At 41.2% G+C, this 27500-nt stretch overlaps 1 protein-coding gene across 1 annotated transcript in view; it reads right to left on the bottom strand.

Moving 5' to 3' along the window:
* Positions 1-27500, bottom strand: part of LOC122813297 (solute carrier family 22 member 7-like) — a 1073907-nt gene that overhangs the window by 289020 nt on the left and 757387 nt on the right. Inside the window, exon 6 of the mRNA XM_044085933.1 lies at positions 7636-7745. Coding sequence (XP_043941868.1) covers positions 7636-7745 — 110 coding nt within the window. The remainder of the gene's footprint in view (positions 1-7635; positions 7746-27500) is intronic.

The following is a 27500-nucleotide window of genomic DNA, read 5'->3' on the forward strand; positions in this document are numbered from 1 at the left end:
AGAGAGATAAACAAACAGGAACAAATATATATCTAAACCAGCTAAAACTACAAACCAAACCTATATAAAACAGGGGACACAAAAGTGTACTTAGAAGAGAGGACAATACTACAACAGGTATGTGAAACATATATGCATATAATTGAATGTAGTACTTGGTCTATAATTATGGGATACATGATGTTGAAAAATTTATATGTGCCATCAGGAGTTGTTGTAATGATGTCCTGCTGAACAACTGCTATGTACATAACGTCTGGCCCTGTGGGCAGTGGCCCATACCTGTCAACTGTGCAGATCAGCACTGAATGACAAGATGTAAGCCATCATAGTGTGTGTTCTGTACCTCAAACCATGTTTATTAGTGTGGCAAATAGCTGGTGGTGGAAGTAATGCCGTTATGATAAAAACATGAGTTTCAGACTCCACCACCTGCAGAGCAGTCATGTTAACATGAAATGTAGCATGCACAAATGCCATAGGTGTGTAATAGGCTTACCTACAATCTGTCTTTATATATACCCCCCTAATGTTAGGCTGTATCCACATGTGACATCTTCCTGTTTTGTAGCAAGGCAGAACAGTGCAGCTGTGGAGGAAGGAGAGTTAGAGAGTTTGGACCTGATGTTTAAATGCACCCCATATCTATATATATATATATATATATATATATATATATATATATATATATATATATATATGTGTGTGTGTGTGTGTGTGTGTGTGTGTGTGTGTGTGTGTGCATGTGTGTGTGTGTGTGTGTGTGTGTGTGTGTGTGTGTGTGTGTGTGTGTGTGTATGTATATATATATATATATATATATATATATATATATATATATATATGTATATATATATATATATATACATATATATATATATATATATATATAAATATATGTGTGTGTGTGTGTGTGTGTGTGTGTGTGTGTGTGTGTGTGTGTGTGTGTGTGTGTGCGTGTGCATATGTGTGTATGTATATATATATATATATATATATATATATATATATATATATATATATATATACTTTTCCCCTACTGTTGAATGTCAGTGCTGCACGATATGTGTGAGAGAACATCACACATATCTATACACACACACATATATATACAGTAGTAAGCGGGTGCAAAATGGACAGTTATGTCTGGTGTGAAATCCATGTTGGGAACACATTGCCCTTGATTGTGAAGGTGGGATTGGTATGTTGGGAAAGGATAGTAGGTATATTTGGGGAGGTAGGTTAAGTTGGAAGACAGACAAGACAGCATACAGGGGCGGTATATGACACATGTGGTGGGTAAACACCTTGGATGGGGAGTGATGTTTGGAATGTGGAAGCCCATGAGCCCCCATATGGAAACAATGGGACCAAGGTCCCCACCAATTGGCAGTCACAACTGCACCTTCATGGCCTTGAAGGTGCCTGGGGTGGGGGCTGAGCAGGAGGAGCATGCGAACCCTGTGATTGTGTACTGAGGGCCTCAAGCTAGTGTGGCACATCCCCCATGTCTCTGTGGAGCTCCCTATGCACCAGACCCTGGACTTCGCTTCAGGTGACAGGATCCTGTCTATGTGTGCTCCCAGGGGTGGACAAACACCATCCCCTGAGGTGGTTCCACCCAAAGGTAGTGCAGGCCCATCAGATGATGAGGTCCTAGGGTGGGTCCAAGATGTGCTGTGGCCTGGTAACATGGCCAGATGAGGTAAGAGAGGTGGTTCTGCTGAAAACTGTTTTCCCAAACATGCTATTTTGTCACAGTTATAGAACATATGTGCATAGTGATAGTCCACACATTCCAGGATTATGTCTAACAGCATGCATAGATATCCCCATTAACACAAAACACCAGATTTGGAGCAGTCACATAGCAAACAGAACACATGCATATATGGAACCATAGTGGCCCTTACAATGGCATGCAGGTGACTTTGTTCACAACAGGCCACCAATGATAGTGTTTCAACATGGAACATGACTAGAAACACATTGCACAAATTGTTGTACAACACAATATATGTCCCAACAGTAGGTTTGCTGTAAACATACCCGTTGAGTTATGTGTTCAGATTATTGTTGCAGATATGGTGGGGGGGACAGAGATGTGTAGTAACAACTATTATATCCTTACAGTATGAGGTCCTCAGACCTTTTTTCCTCTTTATGTCTTTCAGGCACCATGTCACGGGAGCACTTGCCAGTTTACTCCCCCCAGGAGAATGAGGTGATTATACACCACCTGGTGCAGCACTACCATGCCCTGTTTGGACATACAGCCCATGATCTGCAGGAGAGGACCGCCCTGTGGAAAGAGCTTGTCCACAGGGTAAACGATGTCAGCCTGCATAACCGCAGTTATGAGCAGGTCCAACATCGGTGCACTGACCTACTCCGCCATGCCCGTCAGCATGCTGCTGCAGTTAGGAGGGACCTGATAGCCACATGGGGGGGTCATGCTATCCAGCCCTCCCTACACATGCTGAGGAGCTCCTTGCCAGCCTTGGGGCACCTGCCCGCCCACAAACACAAGACCCTGTGGAGGCAATTTTGGAGGTGGGTGATATCCACACAATGGATGAGGAGTGTGCAGGTAAGGCCACAGAGCACATCAGTAGACCACTGTTGCTTATCCATCTGCATCTGTAGAGTTTAATCATGCATATGTGAGATAAAATTTATATGGTCTGTTGCTGCTTTGTAGTAATAAACAGATGTGCATAATTTGTAGTATTGTGGGTTTGTACTGTTGATGTACTGTAATGCTGCTCCCACCCTGTACCAATGCCACAGATGTGGCTACTGACATCACATCTCTCACACAACTATGTAGGTCCCTCTGGTATACCTCTGGGGCAGCAGCCTGTAGCTGGTGAGTATGGTGTTGTTTGTTCAGGTTTGCCAATACACCGGCCATGTTATGGCCATGGTATTTGCCATGCACACATTTAACACACCTACCCATAATGCATGCTGTACATGTTCACTTATTATTGCTGTTAACTGCACTGCAGCACAGTGGTCACCATGGTGACATATCTGAATGGTATGTAAGAGTCCTGCAAAATAACTAACGACCTATCATTGCAAGATGTGTGCACAGAGATGAACATAATGGTGGGGCAAATGCCCTACAGTAGGGAAATGTCTGAAACATCACCCTTATACATTGCTACAACAGTGCATATAACACTATTACAATGGCAACTGTTACAGATCTACACAACAGCATATCACAATACCACATTCCACAACCCTTACAACCTGTAATGTGGTCCTAACATGAGCAATGAATGTGTAATATGGAATCCTATGTTAGAACAGCAAATATGGGGAATACATACCTTAACAAACACTGGAAAGCATATGTGTGCATACACTCCAAATAACATATTGTGGAAGCAGCTTTTGTGGTACTGACAGCATGCACTCTTCATGAGTATGGACCTTCCGGCAAGTACAGGTCCTCAATGTCACACCAAGAAATGTTCTGCTGTCCAAGATGTTTGTCCATCAAATGTGCCCACTTACCTGCAACAGAGGCAGCCATGGCTTGCACACATCTTACAAGCTATGGAATGGATCCCATACCCAACAGGTGGCATGCAGGAGTGGGACATATAGCCTTACCTCACCATTGTATATACCATGACAAACAGTGCTGACAGTCATGTATTTGGCAAGGAAGTATGGGACAAGATTAATGTAGAAAATAAACAGATGGCCATCCAAGACTGATAACACATGTTGCAAACTGGTCATGCAGGCTGCCTAGTAACATGCCACAACACTGAGGGAGTTGCAGGAATGTCTAGAAAGTACTGGCTGTGCAGTACCTGTGTCGACAATTGCCTGGACTCTGCATAAGTGTAGCCCATGGGTTAGGGTAATAAGAATGGACAGTTGTTCCACAGGAAACATCAGCCACTGCTCTCTTCAGATAGCATATGCAGAACATCAAAAGTCCCCCAAAGGCATGTGGTGTACCAAGACCAAGATGGAAACCTACAGACAGTATCAATTAAGATACATGTGCTGCACAAGCAACACCTCACCCTACCTCAGGGCCACCATTCCCATCTGTACCTTGCTGGTGCCAGTGTACAACTCTATGTTTGCCATTTATTAGCAGGGACTAGTCAGGTACACATGGTGTTCAGAATTTGGGATGCTGAAAATGACACACATGTGTAGCCCATAGTTGTCAAACATCTGCAAAAAGGCTGAGGATGGGGAGGGGGTATCGTCCTGAAACACAACAGTGAACTGAAGCAGACATCCAAAGCTCACTAAGAATGGCTATATCTGCACAACGTCAAGGTCATGAATTGTGGCAGACATAACCCTGACTCCACAGCAATAGTGACAGCACTGTGTGACCTCCAAGGGCTGTGCACATGAGTTGACCTTGCAAACATGCAGAGTTGGGGGACATTTGTAGGGCAGACTGATCAAATACTGGCAAGTGCAGATGGGCCATGGTAGTATACCCCTTCCAGGAATAGTGACTGCTGTAGTACACTTAACAGTTGATGCAACAAACCATCATGTTAAGGGTGTGCACACTTATGCACCCACATATTGTATTGCATTGACTTTTGGAAACACAGGATTGTCATACCCAACTGATATCCATAAATATTAGGGTGTCTACAAAATATCCCAAATAACAAACTAAAACAATGAGTAAAAAGGTCACTTGGAAAGTCTAGTTTTGCTAAATTTTTCTTTTTGTATTTTTTAACCAGTTGGTTTTCCTGAGTGACATATTTACTCATTGTTTTAGTGTTTTGTTTTAGTTTGTTAGCTGGAATATTTTGTAAACACTCTAATGTTTATGGATATCAGTTGGGTACAACAACCCTGTGTTTTCAAAAGTTAAACATTCCTCTATTGCTGTGTTGATGATGCCATAAGAAGGCAGAAACATGCATGTTCACAGCTAGAGGGGTTTGGCTTTATTGGCCTGAAATTGTTATTAAATAGACAAAGGTAAAAGTAAAAGAAAAAGTCATGGACATTCAGAATTGCCATTTAGATGAAACACCTGATATTCTTAAGGGGTAATTTGCATATATCCCATTTTTGCCTCTGATACAAAAGGTTTAAGGTATCCCTCAGTGGAAAGTCTAGCTTTGCTAGATTTTTTTCTTTTTGAGTTTTTTTAATACATACATACAGACATATACTATTACAGTTCCTCTGGCTGCAACAAAATATGACCGTTTTCTGACTGTCAGTCCTTTTCTATAAATGCCCATTTCTGTTTTCTTTGTCCTTTATTGTGCTTGTATTCAGCTCTACCTCTTTTAAAGTCTGCAGCTGTCTATAGCATGTCTCTCATTCTTTCCTATTTTATTCTACTTATAATGCATCCTTCTAATACATGTGAGGACTTGTAAAAGAAATAAAGAACCGCAGTTCCTGTTTGTGAAATGGCCAGACAAAATTCCCACACATAGTATACAGACAATGAAACTGTGGTGGTGGTGCTGCGGTACCGTTGTCGCCTCACATTAAGGTGTTGTGCCGTTCGATTCTCAGCTAGAGCATCTTCTGTGTGGAGACATGCGTGAATGGGCGTACCTTCATTGAAGGTTGTGCGTCAGAGCTGGCAAACTCGGCATGTAAAAAATTTACTGCCAATCATTAGTGGACCGGAGTTCCGCTGTGGCGACCCCTAACCGGGAAAAGCCGAAAGACACAAACAAGTATACAGACAATGAAAAATACGTGCATTGGGAGAAACACACAAAAGGAAAAGGTTACTTTCTTACTGTAAAATAAGTCATTGGTGAGAGCAAGTTTAAACGGGAGAAGTCCAGTTTATTAGATAAGCCACAGGAATCCATAATTTACTGTTCTTAAGATGAAAGCCAGCTGTAGAACTTTTAATACTTTCTTTCAACTTTGTCTAAAGATTTCTACAAAGAACACAAAATAAAACTCAGGAAAGTGATTTGAAGCTACCTAATTAATTTTATGTGTAATTCATCTACTACACTTCCTGGTCTCTCTTTATTGATTCATAGTTTAGATGACAGTGAACTGAAACAAACCTTCTTCCACTCTAATGTTCCTTTTTTACTGTCTGAAGAAAATGACTGCCAGAACAACAGCAAGTCGTGTAAACGAAAGGAAATGCAGAAGGGTGCTCGAATGTCATACCAAATTCTTGGAAAAAATCTGATCACAAGATTAGGTAGTTAGATTACATAACTTTGCATTTTAAAAACTGGTTTACACAATGTGTTTCTACAACATTTATGAGGTATTAATGAGCTGACTGTGACTAGACAATAAGGTAAAGATAGCAAACTGAGACAGAGATAGCTAAGAATAAGAGAAAAGAGGCAGTATGAGAGAATAACTATCGATGGGAAAAAGAGGAAGGAGATGCTACGGAGAAAAGCAGAGATTAAAGGAGACATGTGTATATATACTTCTTTTCTTCCTTATCTCAAACAGTTATTACAGAGCTTTCCACATGGAGCTTCTATTGAAACTAGTCTTGACCCACTGGACAACCTGATTACCAAAAGAAAAAAATAGAAAATATGTTAGTCAGCAAGTAAGTAAATATGTATATATAAAGGTACCTTTTAAAATGTACTTCTGTGTTTTCCTGTCTTGAAGGTTATTTTATTTTATTTCATATTTTTACTTGGTTAACAATATGTGTTTTAAAGCTTAAAAATTAGTGCTGAATGACCTGCTCATGATATAATATGCAGCCTTAAGAAAGTACCCTATTTCCCATAGAATGTAAAATGCAGGCAGATATACTTCCTGAAGGAATGTGTTTCCTAACAAAAACTAGTCAGGTAGGAATAAACAGCTAGGAATAAATAAAGTAATGAATAAATAAATAAATACATAAATAAATAAATTAATAAATGAATGAATAAAGGAATGGCTGTACTTTACTCCCTTATTTGCAGCGTGCATCTAGAAGTAATCTGTTTAATGTAATTTCCAGTTGTGTTTGATTTCATGTAGGTTGATCAACTGCTTTAATGAATCTTTGGCAATTATGTAGAACATTGATCTTTGTATAACTCCAGTTTCAGAATATCACATAATATTATTGCACAGTAATTAGTGCCCTCCATAATCATTAATTTCTGTATGTACTGTTGTTGCAGCTATATTGCATGCCAAGGGCTCCAATATAATAAAAGGAGTGACTTATTTCGATTTTTTTTAACAAGGCAAGCAACAGTTCATTTAATTAGTTCAGCTTTTAAAGGTGAATGCCTCCCCCTTTATCTCAGTATACTGTTTTTCTGAAGAGGGGTGGTGGGGACAGGGAGTTATGGGGGTGGACATTGACAACACAATGCAAATGGAATGTACCAAAAAGACTCTCCGGCTTCTGTCAAAATATTACAGTAGAATGCAGTGGCATAATGGGATGATCTATGTTAACTCTGAATTCATTATGTAATATGCATATTACTTTTGTTTCTACTTCTACCTCTTGCACTTTAAAAATAAACAGCTTATGTTCCCGAGTCCTTGGTAAGTCAGCTGATGATATGCAAAGCACACAGCACATCAGAATATTGGCACAGATCTCCATTATGAATGACAGTGCTTATGTTTTTAGACAGCAGAACATTGACTTTTACAGCTTACCACATAATCCCACTGAACAATGCAAGTTTCCTCATTTTAGGAGTTTTCACCAAATACAGATAGGATAAACCTTTGTTTGGTTCTTGTAGCGTCACGACTTTTGTTAAAGCCTGAAAAGAAAACATAATGATAAAAAAATATCAGCTCTGTGAGAGACTAGTTTATTGTTCTATTTTCTTCATGGTTTGCTAGAGTATCCCTGTTCCTAGAACAATGTCACATGGATCACTATCTCTGAATCCCATTTTGATTGTCTTACACATAGCAAGTTAAATAAAATATGTTGTACATTGTAACATTACACTCAAAAGTATATGATTTAAAGATCCTAAAAGTTTCCATTGCTAGCAGTGAAATAAAGTGTTAGTATTTTTTTCAGCACTAATTACATAGCTTTAAAAATGCTAATGAGATTAATAGGCCATCAAATCCCAAGGTCAGAAGAAGTCCCTTTATGGAAGGCACCATAACTTCCACGCACATTGGGGATATAACCAATAGAGATATCCAGGTTGAAGAGTTGATGGTTGGATTTTGCTAGGTGTGACATCACATTTCTCAGCACATACTTGGATCTTGTCAGGATCCATGGAGCTGTCGTTTTTGATTTTATGAAAGTTGAGTTATGAAAGAAGTGTAAATGGCAAACTCTTCAGTAGAAACTATTTTATAGTGGTAGTATACTTTAGGTTCTAGGTATTAAACCAAATTTTATAAGTCACAGTAAACACAGTAACTATTACTTTTGTAATATTTTGTAAACAACTTACAATATCTCAGCAACCACCCAAGTTACACACATACTGTCTGCAGCATTTTATTCTCTAGCTGAGAGCTTTCATATGAGGCTAAGGAGTTCTGTCTATGTTACTTGTTTGTTGAGATATTTAGAAAAAAGTGAAAATTATTGGGGGAATTCAATAAAGCCTACATGGAGTGATTTTCCGTGTAGGCATAGTGGCACGCAGCTTACACAGAAGTAAGCATTCGTGTGATCCAGTAAACAGAGTAGAGGGGAGTGCACGAACATGCAGACACGGAAATGTCTGTGGCATGCAAATCACCTCATAAGCAGGTGAATTGCATGCAAATGAGGGTGTTGGAGGGATCCAGCAAGCAGATTAGCAGTTGTGCAGACCCCTGTGTTGGTAATCAAAGTGTACATGGAAATTCTCCATGTACAAGAATGTAAAAATGGACCAGGGGTTATAAAAGGCCATTTAGAAGGTCAGAAATTGCATAGTAGGTACAGGTATTTACAAAACTATACTCTGTGTGTCCAAAACATAATGCAAAATAATGTAATAAGTTATTTTTTAATACCCATATTATGTTTGCGTGGTGTGCTGCAGTGCAAAAAACGTGCCGTTATGCAAAAAAAAAAAGTTTAAAAACTAAAAATAAGAAATGTGTGAGAATAATGCAGTATAGGGTCCTGCATGGAGTATGTACAATGGTAGATTTCAGTGGTTGCTAAGGAAGCAGGCCCTGCTATAGTGACGTATCGCATTCATTGCTTGAATCTAATTGAGTTCTGACTGAGAGTGCTACTGAAACAACTCAAAATATAAATTGATAAGTATATTTTTGGCACTTCTTTCCAAAGTTCTACAGTATCCCAATTGCTTTTGTTTGATTGACTTAGATCGATAATATTTGCTGGCTTCTGATCTATGTTGAAAGTGTTATTTGATTTTTCCCTCACCCTGCCCTCCCTATTAGTGTTTTCTTTCTATACTTGGTGGCTTTGCAATTGCCCGCCCCTACTGTATATTTGATCTGTGACACTCCTCCCAGTCTAGTGTATTTAGCCCATTCTACCTAATACAGAGAGAAAAAATAATTTTTTTGCACTTTATTCATCTGCTTACAGTGTTTGTGTTTCTTCCTACTTTATTACTTATTTTGCTCTTGCTGCCTGTTCTTAAAAGTACTTAATAGCATTTATTCTGCTGCATTTATTATTGCTTGTTAGTAGCCGATTAAATTGTAACTGCTATTCTAAGCCTTTGGATTACGCACTTGGGCTTTAGATTAGTTGTTTCACATTAGGAAGGTTTGTGGTCTGCACTGCTGTGGCAGGACAGGAAGCTTACATCCTTCTGAGCTTGGAGTTGCTGATTGAAGGCTTAGTGTCTGTTCTAAAGTGTATTAGTTCTGGTTTAAGCACTTGGGCTTTGGGCCAGTTTTTTTACATTAAGAAAGTATGGTCTGCACTCTTGTGGGAGGCTGGATTCTGCCCTTCTGAGATGGGAATTTCTGGTCACAGGCTTATTGTGCCTGCTTATTTGAACTGTTTCTTTCTGAAATTGGTGCGCCTTGTTGCTGCAGCATAGACCAAATTCAGGCCTGCTGAATCTAGCTTTGTTTGTATAACTTGAGCACTGACCTAGGCCATCTGTTTTTTGGAGAAGGTTCCCCGGCACCCTAGCAGCTGGAGTGAGCAGTTAGAACTTGTCTGTTTGAAGACTGCTGAAGCAGTGCTCAGTTTTGTGCTTTTTTCTGGTTAATTGGGTAACTTGTTTAAATCAGTTGTTTGTTTTCTATTGTTTTTTATATATATATATATATATATATATATATATATATATATATATATATATATATATATATATATATATATATTGCATTCTATTCATCTGCTTTTACTGTATTTGTGATTCTTCCTACTTTATTACTAGGGACATTGACTACAACTCTGATCTAAGATATATAACAATAAGTATCCTTTTCTGTGCATTTAAAGAGTTTTTTTGATTGTATCTGCTTTATTTTCTGAAAAAAATATATACTTGGTACCCACCTTTCTAAGCTAGTATAGTCCAGTTTTCAGGTTAAGTGCTGAATTCAGGGCTGTGTTACAAATCTTTGTGTTTGCCCATAGCTTACTTGGATAGAAGGAAGTTTCTCTGTTCACCTGTGAGAGAGGGGAGCTTTGAGCAGCCTATCTGTCCCTGGAGGAGTGGTTTCAGTCTAGAAATTAGTAGTTTATTGGCCATTTTGGGCTAATTTCTATCTCTTTCATTTCCCTGCCATAAATACCACATTTGTCCGGCTTTGCATGCCATGCTGCGCGGTTAGGTAGGTTATAACTATTCCCAGCTCCACAAAGTCTCCTCTTCAATTTTTCTCTTGGAACTAGACAAACTTTCAACTTAAGCACTCAAGCTATTCATTTCTCAGCCCGACACTTGCTCAAAACTCATAGCAAGCACTTGTAAACCCTAGTACTAGACCCTCCTATACTGTACAGAAGGACAAGGCTCTCTATTCAACCTTACCAGCCATTCAGTAAAACAGTTCACTGTACCTATCCAGGCATGTCCAAAGGGCAGTTTCAGGCATACTCTCCAGTCCAACTGGTGAATCTGGGCATTTTGAGGCAATGTTACAACTGCCTCATGTACACAGACAACCCTCTCCTCCTACCACCAAACACTAATACATGTGAGAGATGCAATTATACAGCCAAACTGGAGGCTAAGCTCTCTCAACCCAAGGCTGGATCAGACAGTCAAAAGGAGAAGGGATATACTTGCATCACACCACCAGTCTCACATAGACCCATTAAACCAGCACCGGCAAAAAACACACATAAATACATGAAAACATACTTGGAGGCTCTAAATAAAAATCTGCAAAAGCAACAGAGACCTCTAAAGAGGACATCCAAGCAATCTCCACCCCCCAACACAAATCATGAAACACATACTTCACAAAACCAGTGTGCCATGCAAGCACAGCCCTTAAGGCAAAATAACATACCCAACATACTAGTAATAGGTGACTCTATAGTCAGGCACACTGACGTCCCACTCACTAGGCTGAATAAGGAGAAGGTTACTGTTAGCTGCCTGTTGGGTGCCAGTATTTGCCACATAACACAAGCACTCAGGTCACTCCAGAAAAAGTACAAATACAACTCTGTCATTGTCCATGTTGGTGTGAATGACCTGAGCCGTACCTCCCTGGACTACATGAAAAGAGACATGGAAGAGCTCGCTGATCTTGTAGCCTAGGCCGGTATTACCCTGACCCTGAGTAGCATCCTGCTCTCACCAAGAATGATACCACAATATAAAGAAAAAATTATCAATTTCAACAATTGGCTAAGTTTCTGGTGTCTGCCTGGGAATGACATGCTCAACAAGCCATGCTGCTTCGCTAGAGATGGCTTGAACCTGTCACCCTTAGGCTTTTCAATACTGGCCAAGGCTCTTGCCACCCCCCATAGTGCCTTTTTTAGGCATGGTTCAAAAGACAAATCCACCGCCATAAATAGCACAAGTAACAGAAAACTTAGGGTAAAGCTACTCAATGCCAGAAGTCTAAACCTCAAAATGCACGCAGTCGAGGCACTCCTCAGTATGGAGAAATTTGATATATGTGCAGTAACAGAAACCTGGTTTAAGGCTCCAGAGAGCACCTCAGTACTACCAGGCTACAACTCATACCATACACTTTGGCCACAGAACCCGAACCGAAATACAAAAGGCGGGGGCGTATCCATATTCATCAAGGATACCCACACCTCCAGGTTAGTGGCACAGCACGATGCTTCAGAGATCATCCACATGCAACTAACAATGAGCAAAACTGCAATTCAAATTGTAGCTTGTTACAGATCACCCACCATGTCCCAGGACCCCCATTCCACATTTCTGGAAACACTGGGAAATATAAAGGTCCTACCAAACACCCTAATATTGGGTGAGTTCAATTACCCAAACATTAATTGGGAGAACTACTCAAGTATTAACTCCCTTGCCCAACATTTCCTAGAATTTATAAACTCAAATGCCCTGGATCAACTGGTCAACACTCCCACCAGAGGTGACAACATATTGGACCTGGTCATCACCAACATGGGCGACCGATGCTCCACATCAGAGGTCAACCTCTCACTGGTTAGATCTGACCATAAACAAATCACTTTGGATATCCACATTCTGCCCCCACCCCCAGATAAGGAAACCACCGTGGAAAACTTTTCAAAAGCAAACTTCACGTTACTTAAGACTGAGGTGGAAAGTTTCAAAGCCCCCATGCTAAAGGATAACATTGTCCAAGCTGCACAATCCTTTATTAATGCATTCTACTGGCACCTACAAGAATGCATGGATCGTGCTATCCCAAGCAAAACCAAGACTCACTCCTCCAAGAAAAAGAAACCAGTCTGGTGGACTCCTGCCATAATCAAGCTATACAATAGAAGGAGGAAACTAGTACAGAAAAGAGTAAAATCCCAAAAAGGGAAGACATCCCTGATCAGTATCAGCAAGAAACTATGATTCCCTCATAAAATCATCCAAGGTGAGTTTCGAAAGAAAAATTGCCAAGGACTCCAAAGATAACCACAAGGCATTATTTAGCTATGTCACGAATCTAAGTGGCAATGCTCAGATCTGCTTGGAGTTAGTGCAGAATGGTACAAAATACACTGGACCGACCAGTATTGCCAACATCCTGGCAGACAGGTTCAGTGCAAACTTCACTCCCTCTCACCCCCAAAAGGGCCCATAACCATACCAGAAGAATGTAGAGCTCCTGAAATCACAGACACTCAGGTTAAAACAGCCCTATCCAAAGCCAAAAACACAGCATCAATGGGACTGGATGGCGTCCCAGGCTGCGTCCTACATGAGCTCAAAGATGAACTAACCCCTCACCTAAACACACTGTTCAAACTCAGCCTCTCCACAGGTTACATACCCATAGAGTGGAGCATAGCAACAGTTATTCTGCTCCACAAAGGTGGAGCTACAACAGACCCCAGGAACTATCACCCTATAAGCCTGACTAGCTTGGTCTGCAACTCATTAACAGAGACATTGAGAACCTCCAAACACTGGACCCTATCCATTTCAGCTTTGGTAAGGGCAGATCATGCCTCCTAAACCTGGTGGACTTCATTGAGACAGTTACAAAGGCTATAGATGAGGGAAAGGTTGTACACACAGCCTACCTAGACCTCGCAAAGGCCTTTGACACCATTCCCCATTCTGGTATTATAGACAAGCTCACCAGCCTGAACATAAACCCCTACATCACAAGATGGGTTGCCAACTGGCTCATGGATAGAACCCACATGGTAAGAGTTGCGGGAACTAGGTCTTACTCTAAACCAGTTACAAGTGGCATTCCCCAGGGCTCAGTCCTAGGACCCCTCCTGTTCAGCATATACTTCTCAGAGGTACAGGCAAGCACAGGAGGACTATGGCTGACCAAGTTCGCAGATGACTGCAAACTAGGGGCTACAATTGACTCTCTGGCTGATACAGACATCCTCCAAAAGGCTCTCACTGAGACGGATACCTGGTGTCAAAATCATAGCCTCAAGCTAAATGCCAAAAAGTGCATAGTCATCCCCTTTGGAAAAAACAAAGTGCCTACAAACTACCACATAGGTGGTAGTCCCCTAAATACGGAAGACATAATGAGGGATCTGGGGACCTTAGTAGATAGTAAACTATCCTTTGATAATCACATTGCTAAAGTGGTTAGAAAATCCTTCTACGTGACCCACCTTATCACAAAAGGGTTCGCATCCAGATCAAAAGAGGTCATTGTGCCCCTCTACTCATTGATCATCAGACCCATCATAGAGTACAACACCCCATTTGGGATGTATCTTACAAGACACCTGCAACGCTGGAAAGACCACAGAAGTAGTTCACCAAGAGGATCACTGGCCTAAAACAGATGGTCTATGCAGCTCGACTGAAGAAACTCCAGCCACAGCAATAAATAGGATGTACTGGAGGGATAGATTCCTGTCACAGAGACTTCCCATGCTTTGGAACAAGATTGCAATCTACATTAGGCAGAGCTCTTCGCTAGCACTCTTCAAGAGAAACCTTGACGAGTGGATGGGAAACAGAAAGTTTACCCCGGGGATCACTTTAGTGGCTCTGCTGGACAGAGGCACAGGGAACTAATCTAAGGGGGCGGCGAAAGCCAACACATTCTGGCTAGGCTTATAAATTCCTTTGGGCAGATAGTCTAGTACCTACCTATGAACCTATGTGTGCACTGATCTGTATGCAAATGAGCTGGGGTTACTGAACAGCAAAAATGGGCTGCTGTGTCCACAGATAAAAATCTGTGTAGTCCCAAAATCATGTTGTGTCCACGGAAGAGCTAGCTTACATCAAAAGGGGATGTGTCACTATATGTTTAAGCAGATTGGAGCTCAGAGGCACCCATTTGCGTGGCACACCACTCAACTAAGCAAAGGTGTGTGTCCAGTGCTTCTAAGCTTTGTTTAGCAGCAGGTTGCATGTTTTAGCTAGTTTGAGCTATGCTAAGCATGCCCTTGCATGGGAGTGTGTCCAGACTGCTGAGCAGTGTTTATACCAGTGACACGGGTTTGTGAGCTATGCCACAATGCTTAGCAAGGAAAGCAGTTAAAAAACAAAAACAGGAAATTGCCAGGGAAAGCCAGTCATGTATAAATTACTGATAACCCCTGTTCCACTTACACTGGGCCATTCAAACCCCTCAATGATGTATCTGGCAGGTGGAATGCATCATAGTTATCCAAACTCACAGGCTGCATCTGCATCAGAGCACTATAAAGTATGCATATACACTGCAATCTGGAGTACTGACTTGGGAATTTTAACTGACAGAATGCTAGGGGTGGTTGCTGCTCTGCTACATCTGTATGTGCTAGACGTGGAGGTCAGTGGAGGTCAGTCCTGATGCTGCCATTGAGAATAGGCCTAGACTGAGAAGGAGAAGACTGTTCTGCCCAGGGTAACATTCCAGGAGCTACATGAGCTGGAGATTGTAGATTGCTATAGGGTGAACAGGGACATACTACAAGAACTCACCGAGCTCTGCCATCCTCAATTCAGACCCACAGCCAACAGAGGGGAACCCATTCCAGTGGAAACAAAGGTATGTATAGCCCTTAGAAAACTAGCTACAGGTACTTTTCAAAGACCAACTGAGGACATGATGGGGGTCTCACAGGCATCTGCATTCAGGGTACTCCACCAATTCCTGGCTGCCATATAAACACATGCCAGTGAGCACATTTATTTACCCTACACCCCTGAGGAAAGGGCCAGCAGTATGCATCTCTTCTACCATGTAGCACATTACACTGAGGTTCTGGGTGCCATAGACTACACTCATGTACACATTAAAGTACTGCCCAGTGAGGAGGTCAGAGTCTACGTCAACCAGAATGGGAATCACTCTATCAACTACCAGGGCATTATCATGAATGTGTGTACCAGCAGCCCTGGCAGTTATCATAACTCCCATATCTGGCATGCATCACAGCTGTACCAGATGCTTGCCAGGTGGGACAAACCATATAGACATCTACTGGGGGATGCTGGCTATGCACTGGAACCATGGATGATGACACCCATCAGAAATGCACACATACCTACCAAAGATGCCATAATAAGGCACATGCACAAACTAGGAACATCACAGAGCATGTGTTTGGGCTGCTCAAGTCACGGTTCTGGTGGCTCAATATATCTGGTAGAGCCGGCAGTGCTCTCCAGCCATTTGTGCACAGATGTTCACAGTATGTGACATGCTACACAATATGATCCTGCAGAAACAGCTGTGGCAGGATCATCACAGGGAAGGGACACACATCCCCCTACCAGGGCCAAGGTCACCACAGCCACACCCACAGGGAGACTCTGAGGAGGAACCTCCCTGAGACTGTCTCTGTAGGCAGATGTAGGCATGCCCAGTATGCTGCCCTGGCCTTGGCAAAGAGGCAACGCATAGCACATGCACTGACAACCTAGGGTCCTAGGGAATAACACATTATTCAGACTCACCTACATAGTAAAAAGGATGCCAGCCACACCACACAACCTGTACCTTACCATGTATTGACTGTGTACTGCCTGCATCAGACAGAGTCAGCCCGGAAGCACTGTTATCTCAACTGCTGCATTCACAAGGTCCGTCACTCTCTTATACAACAAATGTATTGGGTATCAGACTATGGTAGCATATGTATGTACCTGCTGCATGTATGCAAGGGAATAGAGTGGGCTACATGCAGAGAACTAACAGCTATGTAGGACAACATGTACTCTGTCCAATACTGGCTGTCCCATGATATGCATTCACCACAAGGCAGCAAAACCCACTGCAGTATGCAAGGAAAATGTCAAACAGCAGGGTCATAGGACAGACGAACAGCTGTCAATGTTAGAGTCCACTGCCCCCAACACAGCAGTGTTCCCATACAACTGCAGTAACAGTATGTTTGCAAGGATATAGCAGCAGACCACACAATTCCAGGGCTGCCCCAAACAACCTAGCTACATGTTCTATTTCCACAATATGCAGGGGGTCAAAGTGTATGTCTGTCTGCTGTTGATAGTGTGAGGAACTAAACCTCATTTTCAGGTGGCTGGTGTGGCTCAGTGGGCTAAGTATATTAGCATGGCTGATGGTGTTCAGGGTTCGAAGCTGGCTGCACCTACAACTTTTGATTGTGAGGTCCTCCTATGGTACGAGTCCCACAGACTGTCAATATGTGATAATCTAGTACTACAAGAAAGCTGGACAAAGCCAGAGACAATGAAGGGACAGAAGGACAAACTTACAGACATTATACATGCTCTGAGTAACCTAGAAGGTGGCTAGTATAACAGCAGGTTGTAATAAGTCAGAGTAGCAGCAGAATGTAAAGGCCATCATTTAACTGTGGCAGTACTTACAACAATTCACTGGGCTCCATTTAGTACTATATTACCAGAAAAACACAACTGTCTGAGGCACAGAACAGACATATAGAGTGGAACACTGGACATCCTGCAAAACATGTGCAGTCAGAGGTGTGAAGACTGTAAACCTGTGTGTGGTGTTAAATTTTGTACCCCAGGCACATCATACCTACAACCATGTAGGCCAGGAAATCTGGACAAAGCCACAAACAGGAGTGGGACAAAGGCCCAAATATATGGAGAAGGATTAACTACTGGCAAGACAAATGTAGAAAGTGCAGAGAATAACAGGTTTTGCAGTAGTATGGGGTTCCTGGTGTGTATGGAGTCAGTAAATCAAACATCTGGCATCATTTTCTAACGTCAATTTATAATGATTTGCCACTGATGTATCACAAAATCACAATGCTATGTAAAAAGTACCATACATGTCATGCAAAACTCTGTACAGTCTATTACAATCTGTACAGTCGCTAGGTAAGAGTCATATATTACGTTCAGCACACAGCCGGGGAATCCCTTGGACAAAATATCAGGGAGGTGCTGGACTGCTGAATCAGGTGCAGCAACCAACTGGCTGTAGCACACAAAATCCCGGACTTTAGTACAGGTAGGTCTGGCCTGGAGTCACCTTGTAAGTACTGACACTCCCACTGGGCATGCTCATACACTTAGTTAATTTCAGCCCATGTCTGATGCCTCATCTGCCTAAAGAATTGATATGTGAAAATATCTCTGTGCATACAGGTAACTATGTATACGCACCTGTCTCTCTCTATCTGCATCAGACATAATTACCCTTATCTATCAGTATGTGGCACACACACACACACACACACATATATATATATATAGACATATATATATATATATATATATATATATATATATATATATATATATATATATATATATATATATATATATATATATATATATATATATATAGACTTGTTAGAGCTTTACTTGTGCAGAGCATTTATTGTTAGAATATTATTTCTTTGTTGCTCACTTTTGCATTTTTAGAAATGCCTAGTTATTAGTGTGTACATTTTCTCACCTATTGGTTTAGAATGTGTTATACCAATTAATTGGTATCAGTATTCCTATATATCTGCAACTACATTAATCTGTTGAATGTGATAACTGACATCTTGTCTTAATTTTCACATTATCACAAATTGAGGTATTTATCTGTGTATAGATTACCTAGTGTTTCTTTTCTTTCCACTCCTCCGTTAACAGCTTTGTTTTTTTTTTTGTTTTTTTTCTTAACAGTTGCTGTATTTTATATTAATATTGATTATTTTTCTTCCCAGCTTCTCCTTTTAATTCTACTTTCCCTGGATCCCCAACAAGCCAAGTTCGATCTATTGCCCTGCAGTGCTCTTTAACAGAACCAGGCAACCTTGAATTGAGTGTTGTTTTCAAAATATACAAAAAGTATGTTTTACCCTCCAGACAAAATTAATTGCTAGCCCTTGTTTAATTTCTATTTTTAAGTAAAGCACTCCATCACAGACATTAGTTTGCCCCTTCCCAAAAAGCTTATAAAACAGGACAAAATCCAATACTACCAGTCTGCCCTTACCTCCTCCCAACATAACCACAAAAAATTCTGGTCCTCAATAAACTCCATCCTCCATCCAGGTAAAGTAAGTACACCCACTCCTAACTTAACTTACTGCTCCAAAAATATTGCTACCTCTTTCAACAATCACTTCACACAAACTGTACTACCACTAGTTAGACAACACAACCCCCCCCCCCATAAACCCACACCATCAACTAGAATTAACAATCTCCCAACTAGCTTCTCTTTCTCTCCTGTTCCTACCTCCAAAATAAAACAACTACTAACTAAACTTAAAACCACCAGATTAGCAGCAGACAACCTTCCAGGTGAATACATTCAACTTGCAGCTGACGCTCTAGCCTACCCCATATCACTCTTGATTAACAGATCTCTGTCAGAAAGGTATGTTTTGCAATATGGAAAGTCTCACACACAATTCCCCTACACAAAGGAGGCCCCTCCACAGATCTAACCAATTACCGCCCCATAGCTATTCTCTCGCCACTCTCCAAAATCCTAGAGAGATGCATTCATTCTCAAGTCTCTGATCACCTGTTTGCTAACAACCTCCGCTCCAACACACAACACGGTTTCCGATGTAACCATAGCACCACCACCGCCTTACTCTCTTTCTCTAACACTATCCTAAAAAATAAAAATGCAGGCTATCTCTCCTCAGTTACCTTCCTAGATCTCTCTAAAGCTTTCGACATGGTCCCACACAAACAACTCATCTCTCTTCTCAATAATCTATCCTTCTCTCAACCAGTCATCAACTGGTTTCAGAGTTACTTATCTGACTGCCAACAAGCAGTTGTTTGGCAGGATAATCTATCCCCTCAACTACCAGTCTCCATAGGGGTTCCCAAGGGTCCATCCTGGGATCCCTACTCTTCTCTATTTTCACCAATAATCTAGCCACAGCAGAAGCACACAGGAAGCATTTTCTTCTATTGAAACTTGGTTAACCGATGCCCAGCTATTACAAAACCCAAACAAAACTAAATTACTAAAATTCCAACCCAACAAACTTACCCTAGACAGCTCTCACTTTAACATCACAGCAAAAGACAACACCACCATCCATCCTACAGAACACACCAAATTACTAGGAGTAGAAATAAACAATAAACTGAACTTTGACATTCACATTTCCATGACCATTAAAAAAGTGCACAAAAAACTAGGAGCATTATATAGAAATCAGCAACTACTTACCAAAGCAGCTAAAATTTTGGTAGCAAATTGTTATCTTATCTCTACGCTACTCTATGCCTCTCCAATATTTACTAACCTTAGACAATGTGATCTAAATAAGCTTGAAACCTGCTACAACAAAATTGCCAAATTCGCCACAGGAGCTTCCTACCATACTCACCACTGTCTCTCACTAGCAGAACTGGGCTGGCTAGAGCTCCCCCACCTCCTTCAATGGTACCAACTCACACTTGCCCACAAACTAATAAACCAACCACTAAAAGTCCCATCCCTCCAGAATCTACTCCAACCCTACATAACCATGAGACCACTAAGATCCAGCCACAAAAACCTCCTACAGGTCACAAGAGCCATTAACTCTGCTGGAGAAGCATTATTCTCCTGCACTATAGCCAAACTCTGAACTCCCTCCCATCCTCAATTACCTCTGTAACTTCTTGCACCCACTTTAAATCCTTACTAAAATCACACTTCAAAACTTACCAGATATGCCCTTGCAACCCCCCTCTAATACCATTCACTCCCCCCACCCACTACCTCTCTCAGCCCCCTATCAACAACCTACTCTTAGCAAGCTTGGCTACTCATGTTCCCAGCTACCTACCACATAATACTAACTTCTTGTAGCAACAATTGCTAATGGCTGTTATGTAACTCAAAAACAGTTTGTATCAATTGTTCACTGATGAATCTCAACTACATTTTAACCATGTATAGTATATGTCACCATATTTTAAAATTGTACTATGCTCTGCAGCTGTTTTACATCTGTTTTCTTCTTGTCTTGCATCCTTAACTGGACTAATTTCTATATTTAAATGCTATGATTTTTTAACTGTATAATGCAAATAATAATGTGGAGCTTTTCTCCACGGGCCTCTGCTGAAAACAGACCTGTGTCCAGTCGGACTCTCCCGGTCAACAAATGTAAATAAATAACTAAATATATATATATATATATATATATATATATATATATATATATATATATATATATATAGATAGATATATATTTGAAGTTTGTTTGCAGGATGGTCCATTGGGCCGAATGAGCCCATTTGCAATGGAGTCCTGGGGAGAAAAGCTCCATAGATACAATATATAAAAAAAACAGTTTGTTAAAGTACAAGAAGAATACATATAAGCCAAAGTAAATATTAATACAGTTAGAAGTAAAAGCAGAACAATATGTAACAATTCACATGGGTTTACAATTTTTAGTCTCTATACTTGCTAAAATAGATGTTACATCAAAGACAATAGTGAGTAGATATGTACAAATGAATTAAACTTAAGAAGTTATTTATAATAAGTTTGTTCTCATAGGGGAGATGTGATTGTAGGCTAAGGGGGTAAGGTAGTAGCTGGGGATGTTATGCAGGATAGCAACATGAGCATTCCCAGAGAGATGTTAAGTGTGAGTGGAGGAGAGTTTTAAAGGTGAGGAGGCTGCAGGTGTTGCGAATATGAGGTGGAAGGGAATTCCAGAGATGGGCTAGGGAAAAAGAGAGTAAGAGTTTGCCTGCTGGACGGGCAGGTTTGTGGAGTTCAATCAGGTTCTGAGTGTTGGTTCTTAGGGGTCTGCTAGGTAGGTGCATAGTGAAGGTTGAGGCAAGGGAGGGGCAGAGGGAGGGCTTGAAAATGAGCTTATGAGCATGAATTAGTTGGGTGTAGATAAGGCAGTTGGGAAGCTCTAGTCAATTTAGTTTGTGGAGGGCAGTACAGTGATGGGAGGAGGATCTGTGCCCAGTGGTGAATTTGGCGATTTTGTTATAGCAGGAGGAGAGTTTTGTTTTAATAGAGGATTGTAGATTGGTTAGGAGTGGGGCACCACAAAGGAGAGAAGGGATGAGATATGTGGTAGACAGGAGGAATCTAGTGGAAAGGGTGAGGAAGCGAATATGGCGATAGAACATACCAGGTTTTTGGTGTGTTTTTTTAATGTTTGTTTGCATATGAGTATCAAATTTAAGCTGATTATCAATGAGAACTCCTAACAGTTTAATGCTGGAAACAATTTCAAGGGAAGTGTTGTTGTGACTAGTTATGGAGAATGAATTTATGTTGATAGTTGTGCTTTTGGACGGGGTGAATATCATGAGTTTGGTTTTTGAAGCATTGAGTGCCAGATGGTTATCAAGCATCCATTGTTCAGTGGTTGAGAAGGCGTCTTGGGTTAGTTTTATGAGGGTGGGAAAGGAGCTAGCAGCACAGATAATTGTTGAATCATCTGCATATTGGACGATTTTAGCATTAGGGATAGTGTGATAGAAGTCATTAATAAAAATGTTGAACAGTAGGGGACCTAATATAGAACCCTGGGGTACACCAGTGGCAGTGTTGAGGAATGGGGAAGTGGATTTCTTCCATTTGATAGCTTGTTGCCTGCCGGAAAGGTAACTTGGTAAACCAGTTGATAAAAGAGGGTGGTAGGTTTAGATTAGAGAGTTTGGTTAGAAGAAGGGGGTGGAAGATGGTATTGAAGGCCTTAGAAAGGTCCAGGACGAGGGTGGAAACAATACAGCTGGAGTCACTGGCTTTATTCACAGTTTTGAGGAAGGATAGAAGTGTGGTAGTAGTGCTGTGACCAGGTCTGAATCCATGTTGTGTGGGGGTTAGTAGGTGATTGTCGATGAAGTAGGGTAATAATTGTATGTGGATACATTTTTCAAGAAGTTTAGAGATGGGAGATAAGATGGTGATAGGTCTAAAATTGGAGATGTTATTATTGTTTCCACCTTTGTGGAGGGGAATAATGTAGGCTTTTTTCCAAATTTGGGGTACATAGCCTTCTTGGATTGACCGGTTTATAAGAATACAGATGGGGAAGGCAATGGCTTCAGCAGCTGTCTTTAGGAAGAAGGAAGGGATATTATCAGGGGCATTAGAGCATGGTTTTAATTTTAGAAGGAGTTTTTTTATAGTTGATACAGGGATGGGTTTGAGAGAGAAGAGAGGAAGGTAGGAGGTGGAAGTACCTGAGGAGGGGGGGATAGTGGGAATTGTAGCTAGGTGTGTGGAGTTATTTGTGAAGGATGACGTTAATTTGGTTATGGAGTCAATAAAAAAGTTGTTAAATTGGGAGGACAGGTTGGTATCGGAAGTATTATAATCAGGGCATGGATTTTCCTTCCTGCCGGGGTTGAAGAGGGTAAAGATACTATCCCAGAATTTTTTTGGGTTAGTCTTGTGATTATTTTGGAGAGTGGTATAGTAGGATTTGCGGTTGGAAGTGATGAGCTTTTTTACTCTGTTACGGAGTAGTTTGTATTTATTTAGGGTGGCTGGGGTTTTGTTTTTATAATGGTGCTTCAAGGCTTTATCACAGAGATGCATGACAGCTAAGGTATCTTTGGTTAGCCAGGGGACTCTTAATTCTTTTAGTTCTCAGGGGGGCAGAGTTATCTAATAACTTTAGAAATGTTGTATTAAAATAAGTGACAGCTTTATTTAGGGGTAGAGTATTTAGAGGACTCCAGTTGAATTGTTTCAGTAAGTCAGAAAAGGTGTTGGGGTTGAAATTTTTTAAGGAGCGCATCGAGATGGTTGTATGTGGCAGTTGTAGGGAGGGAGATTGATGGTGAACGAAAGAGGGAAAGTGGTCACTGAAGGTGTCAGGGACGGTACCACTACTGGAGATAAGGTGTGGGTGTGATACTAGAATCCAGTCAAGGGTGCTTCCAGAGGAGTACTCCTTTGATGGCCTGGTTATGAAGTTGATGAGCTAATGGAAGTTGTAAAGGTTTATATTTAGGGGTTTGTTGGGCATTGAATGGAGGACCAGTTAATATTAACATCGCCTAGGATAAAAGTCTCATTTGTTATGTTGGTGGAGAGCCAGGAGAGTATATCTTCGAGAATAGGTGTATTGTCACCAGGAGGGATGTAGAGGGAGGCTAAGCATATGGATTTATGCTTGTTTAAGTGGCTAGGGCTAGAAGTAATTCAACAGTTGGCAAATGGTGGCATGGGCTTAGAATATGGAGTAACTGAAAGGGAAGAGGAATAGAGTAGAGCAACTCTGCCTCCTTTTTTGTGAGTTCTGTCTTTCCTGATGATATTGTAGTTGGGGGGGAGTTATTTCAGAATCTTTTATGGAGGGTTTCAGCCAAGTTTCGGAGATTGACAGTATGTTGGGATGGTTATGGAGAAGCCAGGCATGAAGGTTAGGGATTTTATTACATATACTTTGAGCATTTAATGCTGAGAAGGAGAGAGTTTTTACAAATGAAGGGGTGTAAGGGGGGGTGGTTGAGGAGTTGGTGGAAGAGGGACCAGGGTTGAGTGTATATCACTGGAGAGAAGGGTGGTGATAAGTTGGTGAATATGGAAATTGAGATGATTGGAATGTTTTGTGTATAGTTTCAGGGTTGTATATTTTGTATAAGTAGTGCTAGTTAGGGTTAGAATAGTAAACTTGAAGGTGGGAAAGAGTTTGTAGGGGAAGAGTAGGGAGAGGTTGCAGAAGTATAGATGAGGGCTTAGGAAGGTAGAAGAGTGTAGGTGTTGTTTGGGGATTGAACTGGTTGTGTGAAAGTAGGGGGAGTGAGTAGTGTTAAGGGGTTCGGTGAGGTAGGTAAAATAGGTTAAACTAAGTAGTAGTAGTAGATGGGTTACAAGTGAGGATGATCTTATAAGCATAGTTGTAGTTTAGGGTTTGAGTTGGGATGAGTGATTGATATGAATGGAGTGTGGTACAGATGTGAAAGGGTTAGGCTAGATGTTATGAGGTGGTAGGGGGTGGAGCTGAGAAGTAAGGGGTGGGGAAAGATTAAAGCTAAATGGATGAGGTGGAATGGGTGTGGTTAATGTGGTATAAATGTTGAAGGCCTGGGGGTGGGTGGAATTTGGGGGTTGGGTAGGGGAGTGGAGTGAGCCCATAGGGCAAATGGAGCAGGATGAGCCGAGAAGGAAGAGTGAGGACTGAAGGCTTGGGCTACGAAAAACAATCAGTGAGGGTAGGAGTGGAAACTCAAGGTAAGTAGCCACAGGAGATGGGGCAGGGCACTGAGTCTAATGGTGGAATGAAAGCATAGAATTCACAGGGGTGAAGAGGTAAAATAGGCAGCTGGAGATTTAATTAAAAAAGTTCTAAGCATAAAGATTGAAGTAGAAGGTAGTTAATGGATGTATGCTGCCACCTGCTGACCAAACTGGGTAATTGCAGATATTTAGAGCAGCACTGGGAGGATAGGAAGGGATGAAGTCTACGCAGCCAAGAGAAGTTGGGTTGGTGCTGGGCTGCTGGCTAGCGCACGCCAGGTCAAAAACATCAACCAGAGGCACAAAATGGCTATGCAGTATGGTACATACACTTGTCTGATATTTTGGTTCTTGTGGGGAGGCAAGACAGTTTCCAAATGCACCGCACGATCCCTGAGATAGTTCTTGCAGGTAGGGAAGCCAGGGTACTATGTAGCATGAAGTAGGATGCCTGCGGTAGTTTGAATGTATTACTAGTGAGCTGTAAGGAACAAAAGGTATTATTAGTATTATGAAGACAGAGAAACAGCCATTATGAGGGAAAGGACTACAATGGGGTAGTATAGTTTATGCAGCAAGGGGGTAGCCTAGGGGTGGTATGTAGTGAGGGTGTGTGTTTGTAGGAAGTATTTGAGTATGGGAAGACTAGGAAGGAGAATAGGGATAATTACATTAAATTAATTTGGAACAGAAGGAACCTCAGTACAGCAGCACTTTAAACTTGGACTATAGACAGTGCATTGCATTGAACAAAAACAAAGCAGTACTGAGTAATACACATATACCAAATGACTGTATTTAAATACAGAGTAGGGCATCTTTCCTACTTCAATAAAACATGTACATTAAAGTATACAGGTTACCCAACAGTTTAGAATGTAACAATGCATGAGGAAGCAGTTACAGTTAAAATAAATACAGTCGTTCAGAAATAGGCATAAATAGAACATCCAAACTGCTCAATAAATCCTATCCTCTCTCTTAATAATTGTAGCACTCGAAGTTTAAGCATAGACATACCACAGCATGAAACAGTTCAAATTAGTGAGGCACGTTAATTCATATCTAAGCAGGTTATACGTTTCAAGAGCAGAGCAGTTGTGACACTTTAAATGAGGCAGGAGTATGTGGTAAGTATTTAAAAAAATGTCCAATTACAGTATAAAGTATAGGACCTTAAACTAGTCTATTTAACTGTAGGTGAATGGGTTCAGTGCACACATTAAAATTGGCAGACAACCTTTTCTATCAGGGAAACACCTTGGATTTAGCAGAACAAGTACAATAGCTGCTTTGAGGCTTGAACTTATCTACAACTGGTAAGCTTAGTCGCAAAAACACTGGTTGAGCATTTCCAGTTTAGCATTTCATGTAGAAAGCAGTTGCAACGCTCCAAAAGAGGTGGGAATGGCACAACAATTAAAGAAAAAAACTAAAGTCAAATAACAACATATAGAGGAATATCATATACCAGTATATGGACTTACAGTAGAGAGACTTCAATATACGTTTCTGGCTAGACCAGTCAGTCTTGGTAACAAGGTATCTCTGGAGATAAAGCAAAGCAGTAAATTGGCCACTATAGTTTTGTTTTTCTTTTTACTAAAGTAACGAGCCTATGAACATTCTGAAAAGAAAAGCTGTTACTGAAAATAAAAGTTGGCCTCTATGTGGGTTAGAATTGCATACCCAGCCTGAGAATGCTCTGATAGATCGGTTTTGCATACGATCCAGGAGGGCCTGCAGGACTTGGTATGTGGCAGGCAGGGGAACTGCAGGAAGGCTGCTGATATGATATTATGCAGGCTGATCCTGGGAACCCTCAGAAAATTGCTGAAGGTATATGGTTCAGGGCTGAGTAAAGAATGCCCGACAAGCAGTCAATATATGCAGCAGTTCTTCAAAGCTGTAGCTAAGTGGCATACATATTTGGGGCTAAGCACTTTAAAATAACTGAATACAGTTTACTAAATAGAGAGATTAAAATCAAGCTGATCTTGAGAATGCTCAATGAAACCACTAATGGGATATGTTTCAGGGCTGAGTTAAGAACACCCGACAAGCAGACAATGTATACAGTAGAACTTCAAAGCTGTAGATGAGCAGTAACAATAGTAGGGCATAAACACTTTTTAATAACTACATACAGTCAGAAAACACTCACCCATGAACGGAGCTAGCAACCGATGGCACGACCTGGACTGGAAGGGGCCAGAGGATGATTTAAAAATGGTGCCTGTTCTACTGGTGTCACTGTATAGATTCAAGGGCAGGAAGAGGACATGAAGAAGGGAGAAGGGACAAAGCAAGGGAGACAGAGGGGAGAAAGTTGAGTAGGGGGACGGGATTCACTCAGGTGTGAGCAGAATGAGCCA

This window comes from Protopterus annectens, chromosome 1.part0, assembly GCF_019279795.1.
Source record: "Protopterus annectens isolate FY-2018-M chromosome 1.part0, PAN1.0, whole genome shotgun sequence".
Lineage (NCBI taxonomy): Eukaryota > Metazoa > Chordata > Ceratodontiformes > Protopteridae > Protopterus > Protopterus annectens.